The following is a 14,019-nucleotide window of genomic DNA, read 5'->3' on the forward strand; positions in this document are numbered from 1 at the left end:
AGGAGAAATGAAGCATTACACAGTTCTTCTTGAAATCAATGGGCTGCCCCGCACAATACGTGGACATGCTGTGCCCCCCAGAGCGAGAGACACTCTTGACTATTTCGAATTCCCCAATAGGATAGTTAAAAAAAATTGGTTTCCAAAACTGGACAACCCTTTTAACAGTTTCTACAAATTGGATGAACAACCATAAGAGATCCAAAGGAGAAAAAAAAACAAAAAAACAAAAAAAACACCTCTGCTTATGGAGACCAGTTAAAGCACCTGAAGGAAGAAACGTGGCAGGTGCTGTGTTCCCCAGAGTACGTAAAAAGAACATTTTACGGTGAGTAACAAAAATCCAGTTCTCATCCGTGTATTTGGTAGACACAGATGATGACCTTGGGACATAAAAGCGGTCTCCAGGAGTGGGGAAAAAAAACAAAAACAGCATGAGCACAATGAGTGCATGGTTATCTTCAAAACTATGCAACAGAGAAAGGCTTCAGAGGACACAAGGTATGCATCCTAGAATACAAACTAATTGGCCGCTAGAGCAGTCACTGCCGCGCTGGGGAAATTAAATGTCGGTTTCTCGGTCATGACTTGGAAAAAAAAAAAAGGTAAGTTTCAAATGCCCTTTCCCTCCCCTAGATCACCCTGTCAGGAGTTTTGAGGCCTCAAATCTACTGAAAGGTTGTCTTCAAGACCCAAAATGGGGCACCAGAAATATCCTTCTTGAGGACCACAAAACACTGGAGGAAAAAAACCCTGAAAACTTGTCTCCTGAAAAGCAGAGACGACTACACCCCCTGGAGGAGTACGTAGTCCACAACGCAATGGCTGGGGGGAACTGACCAAAGGAGGCGGTCTGTGGGGCATGTAAACAAGCCCAATTTTGTAGCCCGAATGGACGATGTCATAGACCTATTCCTTCGGAGAGGAGACCAATACAAGTCCCAAACAAGACGGAGTCTGCCCACCACCCAAGCAGGCCCAAGTGAGGGCTGACCTTCATGCAGAGATGGATCCTGCGATACCCGTTTTGGAGGGTTAAGGATGCGGGTGTCAGGAAAGTCATGTCTAAAAGCCCGTTTTTTTCTTTATGTTCCAATGAGCCGGTGTTCCCTATAGCATTTTGTCTCCAAAAATGCTCAGAGGGCTAGAAACGGAGTATTGCCGTTTATTCTGGGTTAAGTCAGTGCTCTTCCCACAAGCAGTCACAAATATAATCTTGTCCAGACTAGACCTAAAAGGCGATTTTATAAAAGGTGATTTTATACGGGCAGATATTCGCCCGTGTTTACCACCTTTAAAACGTGTGCCGTTTGTATGAACGCTCGTTGACCCGATCATTGGCACATGTGAAATGGCCTTAAGAGAAGGCAGTTAGCCAACAGAAGACCTGTGAAAAAGGGATTGGAAACTGGAACAGCTGCCCAAACGTTGAACCAAAAAGCGTGGCAGGCAGGTGTAGTGGAGTGCCTATGGCCAGAAAAGCCGGAGGTTCAGAGGGCAGTCTCATGGGAAAAAGCTGGTCGGCTTTATAGTCCAGGATGCCCATAACAAATAGGGGGACCAAGGAAGGTTTATCCCTGCCAGAGATAGGGGTTGTACCCGGTCCGGCTCAGTGGGGACAGTCGGGAGAAGGGAGGACCACGGATGGCCTTCTTGGACCCAAGAAGGCAGGGTAAAGGGGTGCAGCCCAACCAGCTTGAAATATCGCTAGCAAAAGTTGGACAGCTACTAAAAAAAGGCAGAAATCTAGCCTTTGGGCGGAAGACATTTGAAGAAGCAGTAGACCATCTGCATAACACAATTGCTCCGGCTCCCTGATATTTACAATAACTGCATAGCAATGTCAGTCATACCATCTAGAAATTTGCACTTCCCAAGTGTGAAAGTGGCCTAAATGGCCCATGCAAATGGACCTTTCCACTGTCTAATGATCGGGCGAACGAGAGCTTGTTCCAGATTATTGACAAGTGTAAAGAGGGCAGCAATCAGCCCACGATTGTTGGTTGCCTTATTTAATCTTTTATGCTGTCCTGAAAATCATATTAGTCATCAGCACAGCTCCCTGTGTAAGCAGCGGATGTGCTGCCGACATCATTAAGTAGACCATATGGTCCGTGTAAAGAGCCTTTAAAAGTGCGCCGATCAACCTTTAATTATTGGCGATCGGTGCTCCTTATGGGCACATACCTGCCCATGTTAACCCAGCTTAAGAGTGGGTATGGGCAAGTTGTCAATTCATACATTTCCAAGCAAAATAACAGAGGAAGGCACAACAGAATTTGAGGCTCTATTTTATTGGGAATACAAGTATTTACTAAAACAACCATGTCAGGGGAGCAGTCAGGTCCTCTTTAAAACGAATCATGACTCTGCAGTTGATCTATTAATCTATACTGAAAAGTTTGACTAAGTGCGCCATCTCACGTCATGAAGTAAACCCATGTCACAAACCACTATAAAACAGGAAATCACATTTCCAGAAAAAAAATGGAAGAAAAATATTAAACTCTTATTTTAAAGAGAAATACATCACAAAAATGAGCTCACTGCCTGCAGTTTGATTAGTAGACGACAAGTAAAAGGAGCATGCACGGTCATAAAGCGTTACTCAACCGTACCTTAAATATGTCACTATCGTACGTGTAGTCCATAGCAGGTGAAATGCGCTGGGAAAATATTTGACTGATCATGGTGCGGTACGCTTTTCCATCTATATTGGCCAAGGTGTGATGAAGAACTTCATGGAGCTCAGACTCTTCTAATTGTGGTGGGGGCAAGAGGTCACATTTCAGAAGCTCCATTGCGGTGGGTCGGGTTGCAGGATCATGGTTTAGGAGCCAGGTAATAACTTTTCTCTGCAAAGTACATAATAGGTCTGGTTAATTATAAGAGAAAAACAAAAAAGTTTGCATGACCAATCGCGATGTCACAAATATGTGGTGTCCACTAGAAGTATTTTCAAGATGAAAATGGTAAACTTCTGCACCATCAATAGAACAGGAATGAATCATGTACCTGTTTCTCAGTTTCTGGTTTCTCAAAATCATTTGGAAAAACTATGGAGGGCTGAAAGAAGACAAAAGATTTAACTTACACTTTACAATTAATTCAGAGTATATGTTCACATTTGAGCACCATTTTACTGCGGTTTATATCATCTACATAAAATGTTGAACACCTTTGTGAGTACTTTCCTTTCCTAATCTCGAACAAATCCTGGCTGACAATTCATAGTATAGCCCAGTTTCAACTAGATCTACGTTCACAATTCTGCAGACCTCTGAGCTGAATTTTCCAAGCATTCCCTGCTGATTCTATAGCAAGTTGTATTCTGCAGAGCTCCACAGTATCAGAGCTCAGCTGAGCGGTTTGAATATGGAGTCTGACATTATGTATATACAATTTGCTATTTAGAACAGAAGTAGTTTGTGATAATCAGACAGTAAAGGTAGTCCTGTAATTGTGGGGCACGGTAGGAAAATATCAACCAGGACCAGAATACATTTTGGGTCACTCAGAACTTCGCTATACAATCTATATGAATAATTCCTTAACCCCTTAAGGACGCAGCCTAGTTTTGGCCTTAAGGCTCAGAGCCCATTTTTCAAATCTGACATATTTCACTTTATGTGGTAATAACGTCGGAATGCTTAAACCTACCCAAGCGATTCTGAGATTGTTTTCTCGTGACACATTGGGCTTCATGTTCGTGGTAAAATTTGGTCGATATATTCAGTGTTTATTGGTGAAAAATTGCAAAATGTAGAGAAAATTTTGAAAAAATTGCATTTTTCTGAATTTAAATGCATCTGCTTGTAAAACAGACGGTTATACCACCCAAAATAGTTACTAGTTCACATTTCCCATATGTCTACTTTAGATTGGCATCGTTTTTTTGAACATTCTTTTATTTTTCTTGGACGTTACAAGGCTTAGAACATAAACAGCAATTTCTCATATTTTTAAGAAAATTTCAAAAGCCTTTTTTTTAAGGTACCTCTTGAGTTCTGAAGTGGCTTTGTGGGGCCTATGTATTAGAAACCCTGATAAAACACCCCATTTTAAAAACTAGACCCCTCAAAGTATTCAAAACAGCAGTTAGAAAGTTTTTTAACCCTTCAGGCATTTCACAGGAATTAAAGCAAAGTGGAGGTGAAATTTGCAAATTTCATTTTTCTTGCTGAATTTCAATTTTATTCATTTTTTTTTCTGTAACACAGAAGGTTTTACCAGAGAAACACTACTAAATATGTATTCTCCAGATTCTGCAGTTTTTAGAAATGTCCCACATGTGGCCCTACTGCGCTCGTGGACTAAAACACAAGCCCTAGAAGCAAAGAAGCACCTAGTGCATTTTGAGGCCCCTTTTTTATTAGAATATATTTTAGGCAGCATGCCAGGTTTGAAGAGGTGTTGAGGTGTCAAAACAGTAGGAATCCCCCAATAGTGACCCCATTTTGGAAACTACACCCCTCAAGGAATTCATTTAGGGTTGTTGTTACCATTTTGACCGCACAGTTTTTTCACAGCACGTATTTGAATTGGGCTCTGAAATGAAAAAAATGTCATTTTTTCCAATAAAATGTCATTTGTGATCAAAATTTCTTATTTTCACAAGGAACAAAATACCCCATTTTGTTGCCCAATTTGTCCTTAGTGTGGCAATACCCCATTTGTGGTGATAAACTGCCGTTTGGGCCCATGGGAGGGCTCAGAAGGAAAGGAGCGCTATATGTTTGTTGGAGTCCAGATTTTGTTGGATTGGTTTTCGGGTGCCATGTCGCATTTGCAGAGCCTCAGAGGTATCAAAGCAATGGAAACCCACCAAAAGTGACCCCATTTTGGAAACTACACCCCTCAAGGAATTCATTTATGGTTGTTGTTAGCATTTTGACCACACAGTTTTTTCACAGCACCTATTTCAATTGGGCTGTGACATTAAAATAATGACATTTTTTTCAATAAGATGTAATTTTTTACCAAAATTTCTTATTTTCACAGGGAACAAAATACTCAATTTTGTTGCCCAATTTGTCCTGAGTGCGGCAATACCCCATTTGTGGTGATAAACTGCCGTTTGGGCCCATGGGAGGGCTCAGAAGGAAAGGAGCGCTGTGTGTTCTTTGGAGTCCAGATTTTGCTGGATTGGTTTTCGGGTGCCATGTCGCATTTGCAGAGCCCCAGAGGTATCAAAGCAATAGAAACCAACCACAAATGACCCCATTTTGGAAACTACACCCCTCAAGGAATTCATTTATGGGTGTTGTGACCATTTTGACCCCATAGTTTTTTCACAGAACTTATTTGAATTGGGCTGGGAATGAAAACAAAATTATTTTTTTCAAATAATATGTAGTTTTGGCTGAAAATTTCTTATTTTCACAAGAAACAAAATACCCCATTCTGTTGCGCAATTTGTTCTGAGGGCCGCAATACCCCATTTGTTGTGATAAACTGCCATTTGGGCCCATGGGAGGGCTCAGAAGGAAAGGACCACCATTTGGCCTACTGGGGATTTTCTAGTGCGAAGTCATGTATGCAGAAGCCCCTGAGGTACCAGAACAGTTGAAACCCCCAAGAAGTGACCCCGTTTTAAAAACTACACCCTTAAGGCATTCATCTAGAGGTGTAGTGGCCATTTTGACCGGAGACCTACACCCCATAAACTGTAATGTGGGTTCTCCCGGGTATGGCAATACCCTACATGTGGCTGTTATCAGCTGCCTGGACACACAGCAGGGATCAGAGGGGAAAGACGAGGGGGGATAAGCTGTGTGGAGTGCATCAGGGTAAGTAAAATTGGGGTAAATTATAAACCAAGGGATGTATGATAAATTTTAAAACACTTTCATACAGAGCTCTGGTTATTCGGGACACGTGTCACATTGATATATTGTGTCCTCCCTTACCCCCTCTTATAGCAGACTTTGCACCTCTTTTGACTTTTTCCCTTCTTGCCAGTTTGGGGAACTTCTCCTGGAAAGTGTTGCCCTGGTACGATGCGTGTGGGCTCGCTTCCAGAAGTACTGGGTGCCCCCCCCTTCTTGGTCCCTAAAGATTAGGTTCTTGATAATCACCTCTTGAAATTCCAGGAAAGTTCCCGTCTGGCCTGCACATCGACGTAGCATGTACGCATTGTACAATGCCATCTGTATGATGTGCCCGGCCAGCTTCTTATACCACACCGCATGGCGCTGTAGGGCTTCAGGGCTTGATCTTACAAGTCCATCCCTCCCATGTACCTATTGTAGTCCAGGATGCAGTCTGGTTTGGGGGTGGCCTTTCCTTCATATATCCTAAACCTGTAGGTATACCCTGATGCACTCTCACAGCTTATACATCTTCACGCCATACCTTGCCCTCTTACCCGGCAGGTACTCGCGGAATTGAACCCTCCCTTTAAAATGTACCAGGGACTCATCAATAGAAATACACTTCTCAGGGGTGTATGCTTGGGAAAACCGGGCACTGGAACGGTCTAATAGGGGTCTCCGTTTATACAAACGGTCAAAACTGGGGTCATCTCGGGGTGGGCACGGCTCATTATCAGTATAATGTAAGAAGCGAAGTATTGCCTCATTTATTTATTTTTTTAGGTTCCAGTTCAGTTCTGAAGTTGCTTTGAGGGGCCCATATATTAGAAACCCCTATCAAACACCCCATTTTAGAAACTAGACCCCTCAAAGTATTCACAACAGCATTTAGAAAGTTTATGAACCCTTTAGGTGTTTCACGGGAATTTAGAGCAAAGTAGAGGTGAAATTTACATTATTTTTTTTGTCAGAAAATCCTCTTTATACCATTTTTTTTATAACACAAAAGGATTTATCAGAGAAACGCAACTTAATACGTATTGCCCAGATTCTGCAGTTTTGAGAAATATCCCACATGTGGCCCTCGTGCGGTAATGGACTGAAGCATCGGCCTCCGAAGCAAAGGAGCACCTAGTGGATTTTGAAGCATCTTTTTTATTAGGCACCATGTCCGGTTTGAAGAGGTCTTGTGGTGCCAAAACATTGGGAACCCCCCAAAAGTGACCCCAATTTGGAAACTAGACCCCTTGAGGAATCCATTGTAGTTTTCTTGGGGTGCATGCGGCTTTTTGATCAGTTTTTATTCTATTTTTAGGTGGCGTGGTGACTAAAAAACAGCAATTGTACGATTGTTTTTTTTTTCGTTTTTTTTTACAGCGTTCACCGTGCGCTATAAATGACATATTCACTTTATTCTGCGGGGCGATACGATTACGGCGATACCAGATGTTTATAGTTTTTTTTTATGTCTTATGGCGTTTGCACAATAAAATAAGTTTTGTAAACAATCATTCACTTTTTGTGTTACCTTATTCTAAGAGCCATAAAGTTTTTATTTTTCAATCAATAAAGCCGTGCGAGGACTTATTTTTTGCGTAACGAACTGTAGTTTCGATCAGTACCATTTTTAGGTACATGCGACTTTTTGATCTCTTTTTATTCCATTTTTTGGGAGGTGAAGTGACCAAAGAATTGTGATTGTGGTTCGGTTTATTATTTATTTTTTTTACGGCGTTCACCGTGCGGGATAAATAATGAAATAATTTTGTAGTTCAGGCCGTTACGGACGCGGCGATACCAATTATGTATAGTTTATTTGTTTTTTTATATATTTTTATTAATAATAAAGGACTGATAAAGGGAAAAAGGGGGATTTTTACTTTTAATACTTTTAAATCTTTTATTTTCTTATTTTTACACAACTTTTTTTAACTTTTTTTTTACTTTATTACTTTGTCCCACTAGGGGACATGAGGGCAGGAGGCCCTGATCGCTATTCTAATACACTGCACTACATGCGTAGTGCAGTGTATTAGAACTGTCAGCTACTCACTGACAGCAAGCATAGTGGGTCCTGACGTTGTCAGGACCCACTAGGCTTCCGTCTATGGCATCGCCAGACGCCATTGTTTGGTGTCCGGTTGCCATAGTCACCATCGCCGGCCGCTATCGCGTAGCAGGCCGGCGATGGCAGCTTAACCCCTAAAAAGCCGCGATCTCTATAGAACGCGGCTTTTAAGGGGTTAATCAGCGGGGACACAGCGATCGGTCCCCGCTGTAGGAGCTGTGACAGCTGCTGAACAAGACAGCAGCGTCACAGCTCCTGTATGTGTCGGGAGGACGGCCGAAACGGCCGTTACTCCCGAGACGTACTATTACGGCATGGAGCGCGAACGATACAGCTGCCATGACGTAATAGTACGTCAAGGAGCGGGAAGGGGTTAAGGTGGATGGAAAAATAGAACGTGAAGCTTTACCCTGGGGATGCAGGAAGGTTAAAAGCAAAGAGCTCATCAAGATACAGACTCGCCAAAACAGGGATTTCTATGTATACATGTTGTAGCCAGAGAAACAATGGATGTTTCTAGTCTAGCTTCTAAAATGAACTTAATGAGAAGCTCCAGGCAAAAGCTGTTGTCCGGTGTACATGTGTGAATACCCACCGGCCCCTAAGTTTTACTTTCTTGCTGAGCACCAATCCCGTGATCCACCAACATCCGCTAGCAGGCCTTTCCATAGGTCACCCAGCACCTGAGCAGTATAAAACTCTGTTTGTACAAAGATTTATCTCCTGTAAAGGTTTCTAGGTGGCCAACGACACCCATCGCTCAGGACTCTACAGCTAGTGCAGGCTTCAGAAGAAAACTACTACTGGACTCCTCTTCTTACTGGGAGCCAAAAAAAAATAAAAAATCACAACCATCAAGTGAACTTGGATCCAGAACTAAGGCTGCCCAAGCACAACAAGAACCATCTGTCCCGACTTTTGTACGAGGGGCTCCCATTTCTGGCAGACTCGATGTCCTTCTGACGGGACGGTTTAACAGGGCGTTCTGCATTTCCGAAACTTTTTTATATGCGCTTTTTATATCATTGAAGTCAGTTTCCTAATAATGTAGCCAAAATATAACATTTATTACTTACACAATTTAACATACCTGTCTCAACATGCTCAATACTGAAATCCTTTCAGAGCTCGTGTCCATAGGTCTGTGAGACATCTCAAACAATATTATACCCAAGCTGAACAGGTCAACTTTCTAGACAAAGAAAAAAAAAACAACATTTTAAGAATTAGTTTTAAGTACTGAATATCACACAGTGGTAATCTGCAATGCCAGAAGCAGTGTAAAATTTTCAGTTAGGCCCCATGCACACGACCGTGTTTGGTCCATGATATACGGTCCGCATGTCGGGCGCATGTCCCAGACCGAACACTGTGCAGAAAGCCGGGCTCCTAGCATCATACTTATCTATGACTCTAGGTGTCACTGCCTGTCCACGGAACTTCTGTCCCGTACTGAAAACATGATTACAGTACGAGATCGTTGTCCCACAGCGAGGCAGTGATCGTCAGTAGCGTCATAGATAAGTATGATGCTAGGAGCCCGGCTCTCTGCACGGTGTTCAGTCGGGACACGCGTACCGTATATCACGGAACGAACACTGTCGTGTGCATGGGGCCTTACCAAAAATAGGCTGTATATATAGTGGAGATTGATCCCTGTTAACCCCGTATTCTATTTGCAAAGCTGCAAATGCAAGAAGCCTCTTGATCAATTGCGGTTTATTACCTGATTATAGGAAGCTTTGGTGTTCCCCTGGACTTCTGGACTCACATATAAAGCTGTGCCCACCATACCGGTGAGCTTCCCTGAAGAAAAAAGGTAAATAATTAAATTATAGGAGCAAAGCACTAGATGAAACAGCCTACTTTTAATTACAATGATCCAAAACAAAAGCGGAAGAGTCGTCCTTAAACAACTATGGAATTACCTTCAGGGTCAACCTTAGCAATATCAGTATAACCTTTGTCCTCGTCTTGCGTTGATTCAATCTACAACAGAGAAAAAAAAATATGCGGAGATTAAAGAGTCTCTGCCACCAGTTTAATACTTCTCTATCTCCTACCTAATCTAATAAAGGCTTTGATGTAGATAACTACTGTTTTGTTCACCGGAGCGACGGGAGAATGACCAGACTTCGGCTCCAGCCGTGCCAGGACGATTACCCTCCTCAGCAGCAGTCCTGGCACGGCTGGAAGCGATGTCTGGTCATTCTCCCGTCGCTTCAGTGAAGGAATAGCAGGAGTCGGCGAGATCACGCTGTGCTGTGAATAAAGCTGGGCATGGATGAAGAGAAGTGTATGATGCTGATTGGTCAGAGTCATACATTTTTCTTTACAACGCCCACTTGGTGAAACGAAAAAAAAAAAACAGCAGTGTGGAGTGTTCCTGCGTGCTTCCTATCATGCAGTCCATGGGTTTGTGCAATATCCTTTATTTATAAAGCATGGTCTTTGTTTTGGGTGCAACTTGGAGCTTTAGCTGTATACTCTTATATGCATGCACAATTGTGTGCTCTTCTGTCAGGTGCTAAATATATTTATGTGCTTCTGTTGTCCAAATACTTGATCTATATGATTATCTTTTCTATAGATATCTGCATTTGTTACCACATCACAGGATGTTTTTAGTATGGTAGCATATATATTGGATTATTCACGCAGCTCCTCCATACTCTCCTTTTTAACTGTGTGCTATATTGTTTTTATATTTTGATGGCCAATGTGTTATGTATATTTCAATAAAGTTTATTTTATATTGTCATGGTACATGACTTGTGCTATGTGTGTTTCATTTTCTGGATATACTAGTAGTCTTCAGTCTGGTATAGGTATTGATTTTTCTTTACAACGCCCACTTGGTGAAACGAAAAAAAAAAAACAAAAAAAAAAAAACTGTTGGGCTTTTACAAAAAATTCGCATAAATGTAAAAATAAATCAGAAGTTAGTCACTAATAAACATTTTTCAAAAAAACAAAAACAAAACAGTTATCAGCAAAGCGTTTATTACATTAGGTAGGAGATGAAGTATTAAACTGGCGACAGAGCCGCTAAGCAAAATGTTCCAATATTCTAACACCAATTGCACCATAAATCCAGTGAATGGCATTTACCAAATTATGTTTTAGACACTTCAAAGCTACCAAAACAGGCTTAAAAAGAGTCTAGAAGAGGGGGCATGGCCAAGAGTGATGAAATACCCCAACTTCAAAGACCTGCGCCATTTTTAAGGAAAAATCTAATGTATTTACTAATTTGTAATGTGATCAGTCCAATAAAAGTGTAAGGTTCAATTTCAGAGCTGCTGAAGTATAAGCACTTACTTTATAGGCTGGGTGATCTGTAGCCAGACCAAAATCCCCGATCTTCACATGATCCTCCGAATCCAAGAAAATGTTAACAGGCTTCAAGTCCCTGTGTATCATCCCCTGTAAGTCACAGCAGTCATCAGTTACTGGTAAACAGCATAGAATGATATTCAGCTGGCCATACATGAGATTCACAACCTTATCAAAGTGGGAGAACCCCTGACAAATGTGTATCTCTCAGGAAACCCTTACCCCTACACCTGCCTCAAAGTAGCTTAGTCCAGAGGGCGTGGACAACTCACAACTATAGCCACCCGAAAAACGATTACCTTCACCACAATTTACAGAACGTGCCCCTCTAATGGGCCAGAGAATAAAAATAGTTGTTGTATTTCATTAAGGCCAACCACACAGACTATTAGAAGTTTATGGTTTTCCTCACATACAGAACACGACCCACCTTCACCCATAGCAGTTGAATTTTCATGTATTGCCAAAGTTCATTACCAGCTGTGACTTCATTACGTACCTGCTCGTGAATGTACGCCAATCCATCCAATATCTCTCTAAACAGCCTCCAAAGACGATTGTTGTCTAGACACAATCCTTGATCTATAGTGTCTCGTAAAGTGCTTCTCTCACAATATTCCATCTTAAAAAACAAATTGTAATGTGTTCTGTTTTATCAACAGTATCAAGTTTATTAAATAGTAATGTAATCCAGCAGTAAACAAGTAGGGGCCTGTTCACATCAGCATTTGGTTTCTGTTCATGGGTTGCGTTAGGGTATGTTCACAGGCGTTTTTCAGGGCGTAAAGGCCTCGAAAAATGCCTGAAAACCAGAAGCTGAATGCCTCCAAAATATCTGCCAATTGATTTCAATGGGAAAAACAGTATTGTGTTCAGAAGGGGCGTTGTTTTTTTTTTTTTTTTTTTGTTTTTTTTTTAAAACGGCACGTAAATAAAGCACCCCATAAAAAATAAAAAAATAAAGAAGTGCATGTCACTTGAGCCGTTTTTCATTGTGTAAATAGAATAATGGCTCCAAAAAACGCATCAAAAAACGTTTGATCCTTTAAAAACGGCTGAAAATCAGAGGCGGTTTTCTATTGAAACCAGCTCCATAGTTTACAGCCGTTTTTACTTTAGCATGTGAACATAGCCTTAGACCTTTCCGTCGGAACGGATGAAAGGAAAGCCGAACAGAAACCATAGCTTCAGTTTCCATTAATTTCAACGGTAATGCTGCCGTTGCATTTGGTTTCCGTTTTGTTCACAAAAACTATAACTTAGTTGACTATACTATTGTTTTTTTCCGTGAAAAAAAAAACAAACACTTTACGGAATGGAAACTAACTGCAACGGAACCATTACTATTGAAATCAATGGTAATTCAAATGGAAGATATGGTTTCTTTTCATCAGTTCCTCCGACGGAAAAGTTAAATAGGATCGATGAACAGAAACCAAACGCTGATGTGAACAGGCCCTTAGCGTTTTATCCTGTGATAAGTAGCATTGTGGTGTCTGACTAGATCAGCAGGCATTCTAATAGCTAGAACTGTGGACAAAATATGCTAAATATCATAGGTACATGATCTTGCCTTTGCTGGACACGTGTTAAATCTTCAAATATAAAGTATATTACAGTGCAAAATACAGATACCTTATATAAGCTCAGTCCTAGTGGAACTTGCAGGAAGTAAAAAGCACTGACTAAGGCCTCGCTCACATCTGCGTTAGGGGCTTCCGTCGCAGATCCGGCCAAAAATACAAGAAACTATAGCGCAGCGTGCTGTGGTATGGTTTCCGGCAAAACGACCGACACCCCGACAGAACCCATTAAAGTCAATGGATTCTGGCAGCCGCCGGCGGTGTCTGTTGCAAAACGGAACCGGCACTTCCGGTATTTTCGTTACTCTGCTCCTGTGACTGAGAAGAACGGAAATACCAGCACAGGTGTGAACGAGGCCTAAATCATTAGTAAAATGTGACAGCTTACAAATAATTTACTAAGAATTGTAATTTACACAGTACCACATACCTGGATATACAGATAATGCACAGTCTGAATGGCCATTTCAGATGGGGATTCCTTGAGACCTGCTTTTTCCACAGCACACTCTTCATCCTGTTTGGATTCACAATAATTAATAACTGAATATGTACATAACGGACAGACAAGGATAGCAAAAATGCCAAGTGTAGATCTCCAGTTCCACTCGTTACATCAGACCTGGCAAACTGATAATTCCACAATCCCAAGTCTGTGAGTACATCTATTCAGTGTTTCTCAACGCCAGTGTAAGGGTATGTTCACACGCAAACGCCAAATACGTCAGAAATGACGGAGCTGTTTTCAGGCGAAAACAGCTCCTGAATTTCAGACGTTTTTGCAAGTGCAGGCGATTTTCACAGCATCCATTACGGACGTAATTGGAGCTGTTTTTCTATGGAGTCAATGAAAAACGGCTCCAATTACGTCCCAATAAATGACATGCACTTCTTTGAGACGGCCATCTTTTTACGCGCCATCTTTTGACAGCGGCGCGTAAAAAAAAAAGTCTGTCTGCACAGAACACAGATGTTTGACGACGCTTTGGAGCAGTTTTTCGGGCGTAATTCCAGGTGTAAGACGCCTGAATTACGTCCATAAATAGGGCGTGTGAACATACCCTTAGAGTACCCAAAACCGGTCACGTTATGAAGAATAGTCAGAGAACATACAAAACAGATAAAAACAAGGACATTTATGCAAAACCACCGAAAAAAGGCCATACTTACAAATGGACACAGCCAGGTCAGAAACGCTGATGAAGGCGAGTGAGCAGGT

At 41.6% G+C, this 14,019-nt stretch overlaps 1 protein-coding gene across 1 annotated transcript in view; it reads right to left on the reverse strand.

Annotated features, from left to right (window-relative positions):
• Positions 1–14,019, reverse strand: part of EIF2AK4 (eukaryotic translation initiation factor 2 alpha kinase 4) — an 86,997-nt gene that overhangs the window by 42,362 nt on the left and 30,616 nt on the right. Inside the window, exons 14-21 of the mRNA XM_075844824.1 lie at positions 13,231–13,317; positions 11,717–11,839; positions 11,203–11,307; positions 9,810–9,870; positions 9,608–9,687; positions 8,972–9,073; positions 3,016–3,066; positions 2,619–2,855 (exon numbers count right to left, since the gene is read on the reverse strand). Of these exons, the coding sequence (XP_075700939.1) occupies positions 2,619–2,855; positions 3,016–3,066; positions 8,972–9,073; positions 9,608–9,687; positions 9,810–9,870; positions 11,203–11,307; positions 11,717–11,839; positions 13,231–13,317 (846 nt within the window). The remainder of the gene's footprint in view (positions 1–2,618; positions 2,856–3,015; positions 3,067–8,971; positions 9,074–9,607; positions 9,688–9,809; positions 9,871–11,202; positions 11,308–11,716; positions 11,840–13,230; positions 13,318–14,019) is intronic.

This window comes from Rhinoderma darwinii, chromosome 12 (assembly GCF_050947455.1).
Source record: "Rhinoderma darwinii isolate aRhiDar2 chromosome 12, aRhiDar2.hap1, whole genome shotgun sequence".
Lineage (NCBI taxonomy): Eukaryota > Metazoa > Chordata > Amphibia > Anura > Rhinodermatidae > Rhinoderma > Rhinoderma darwinii.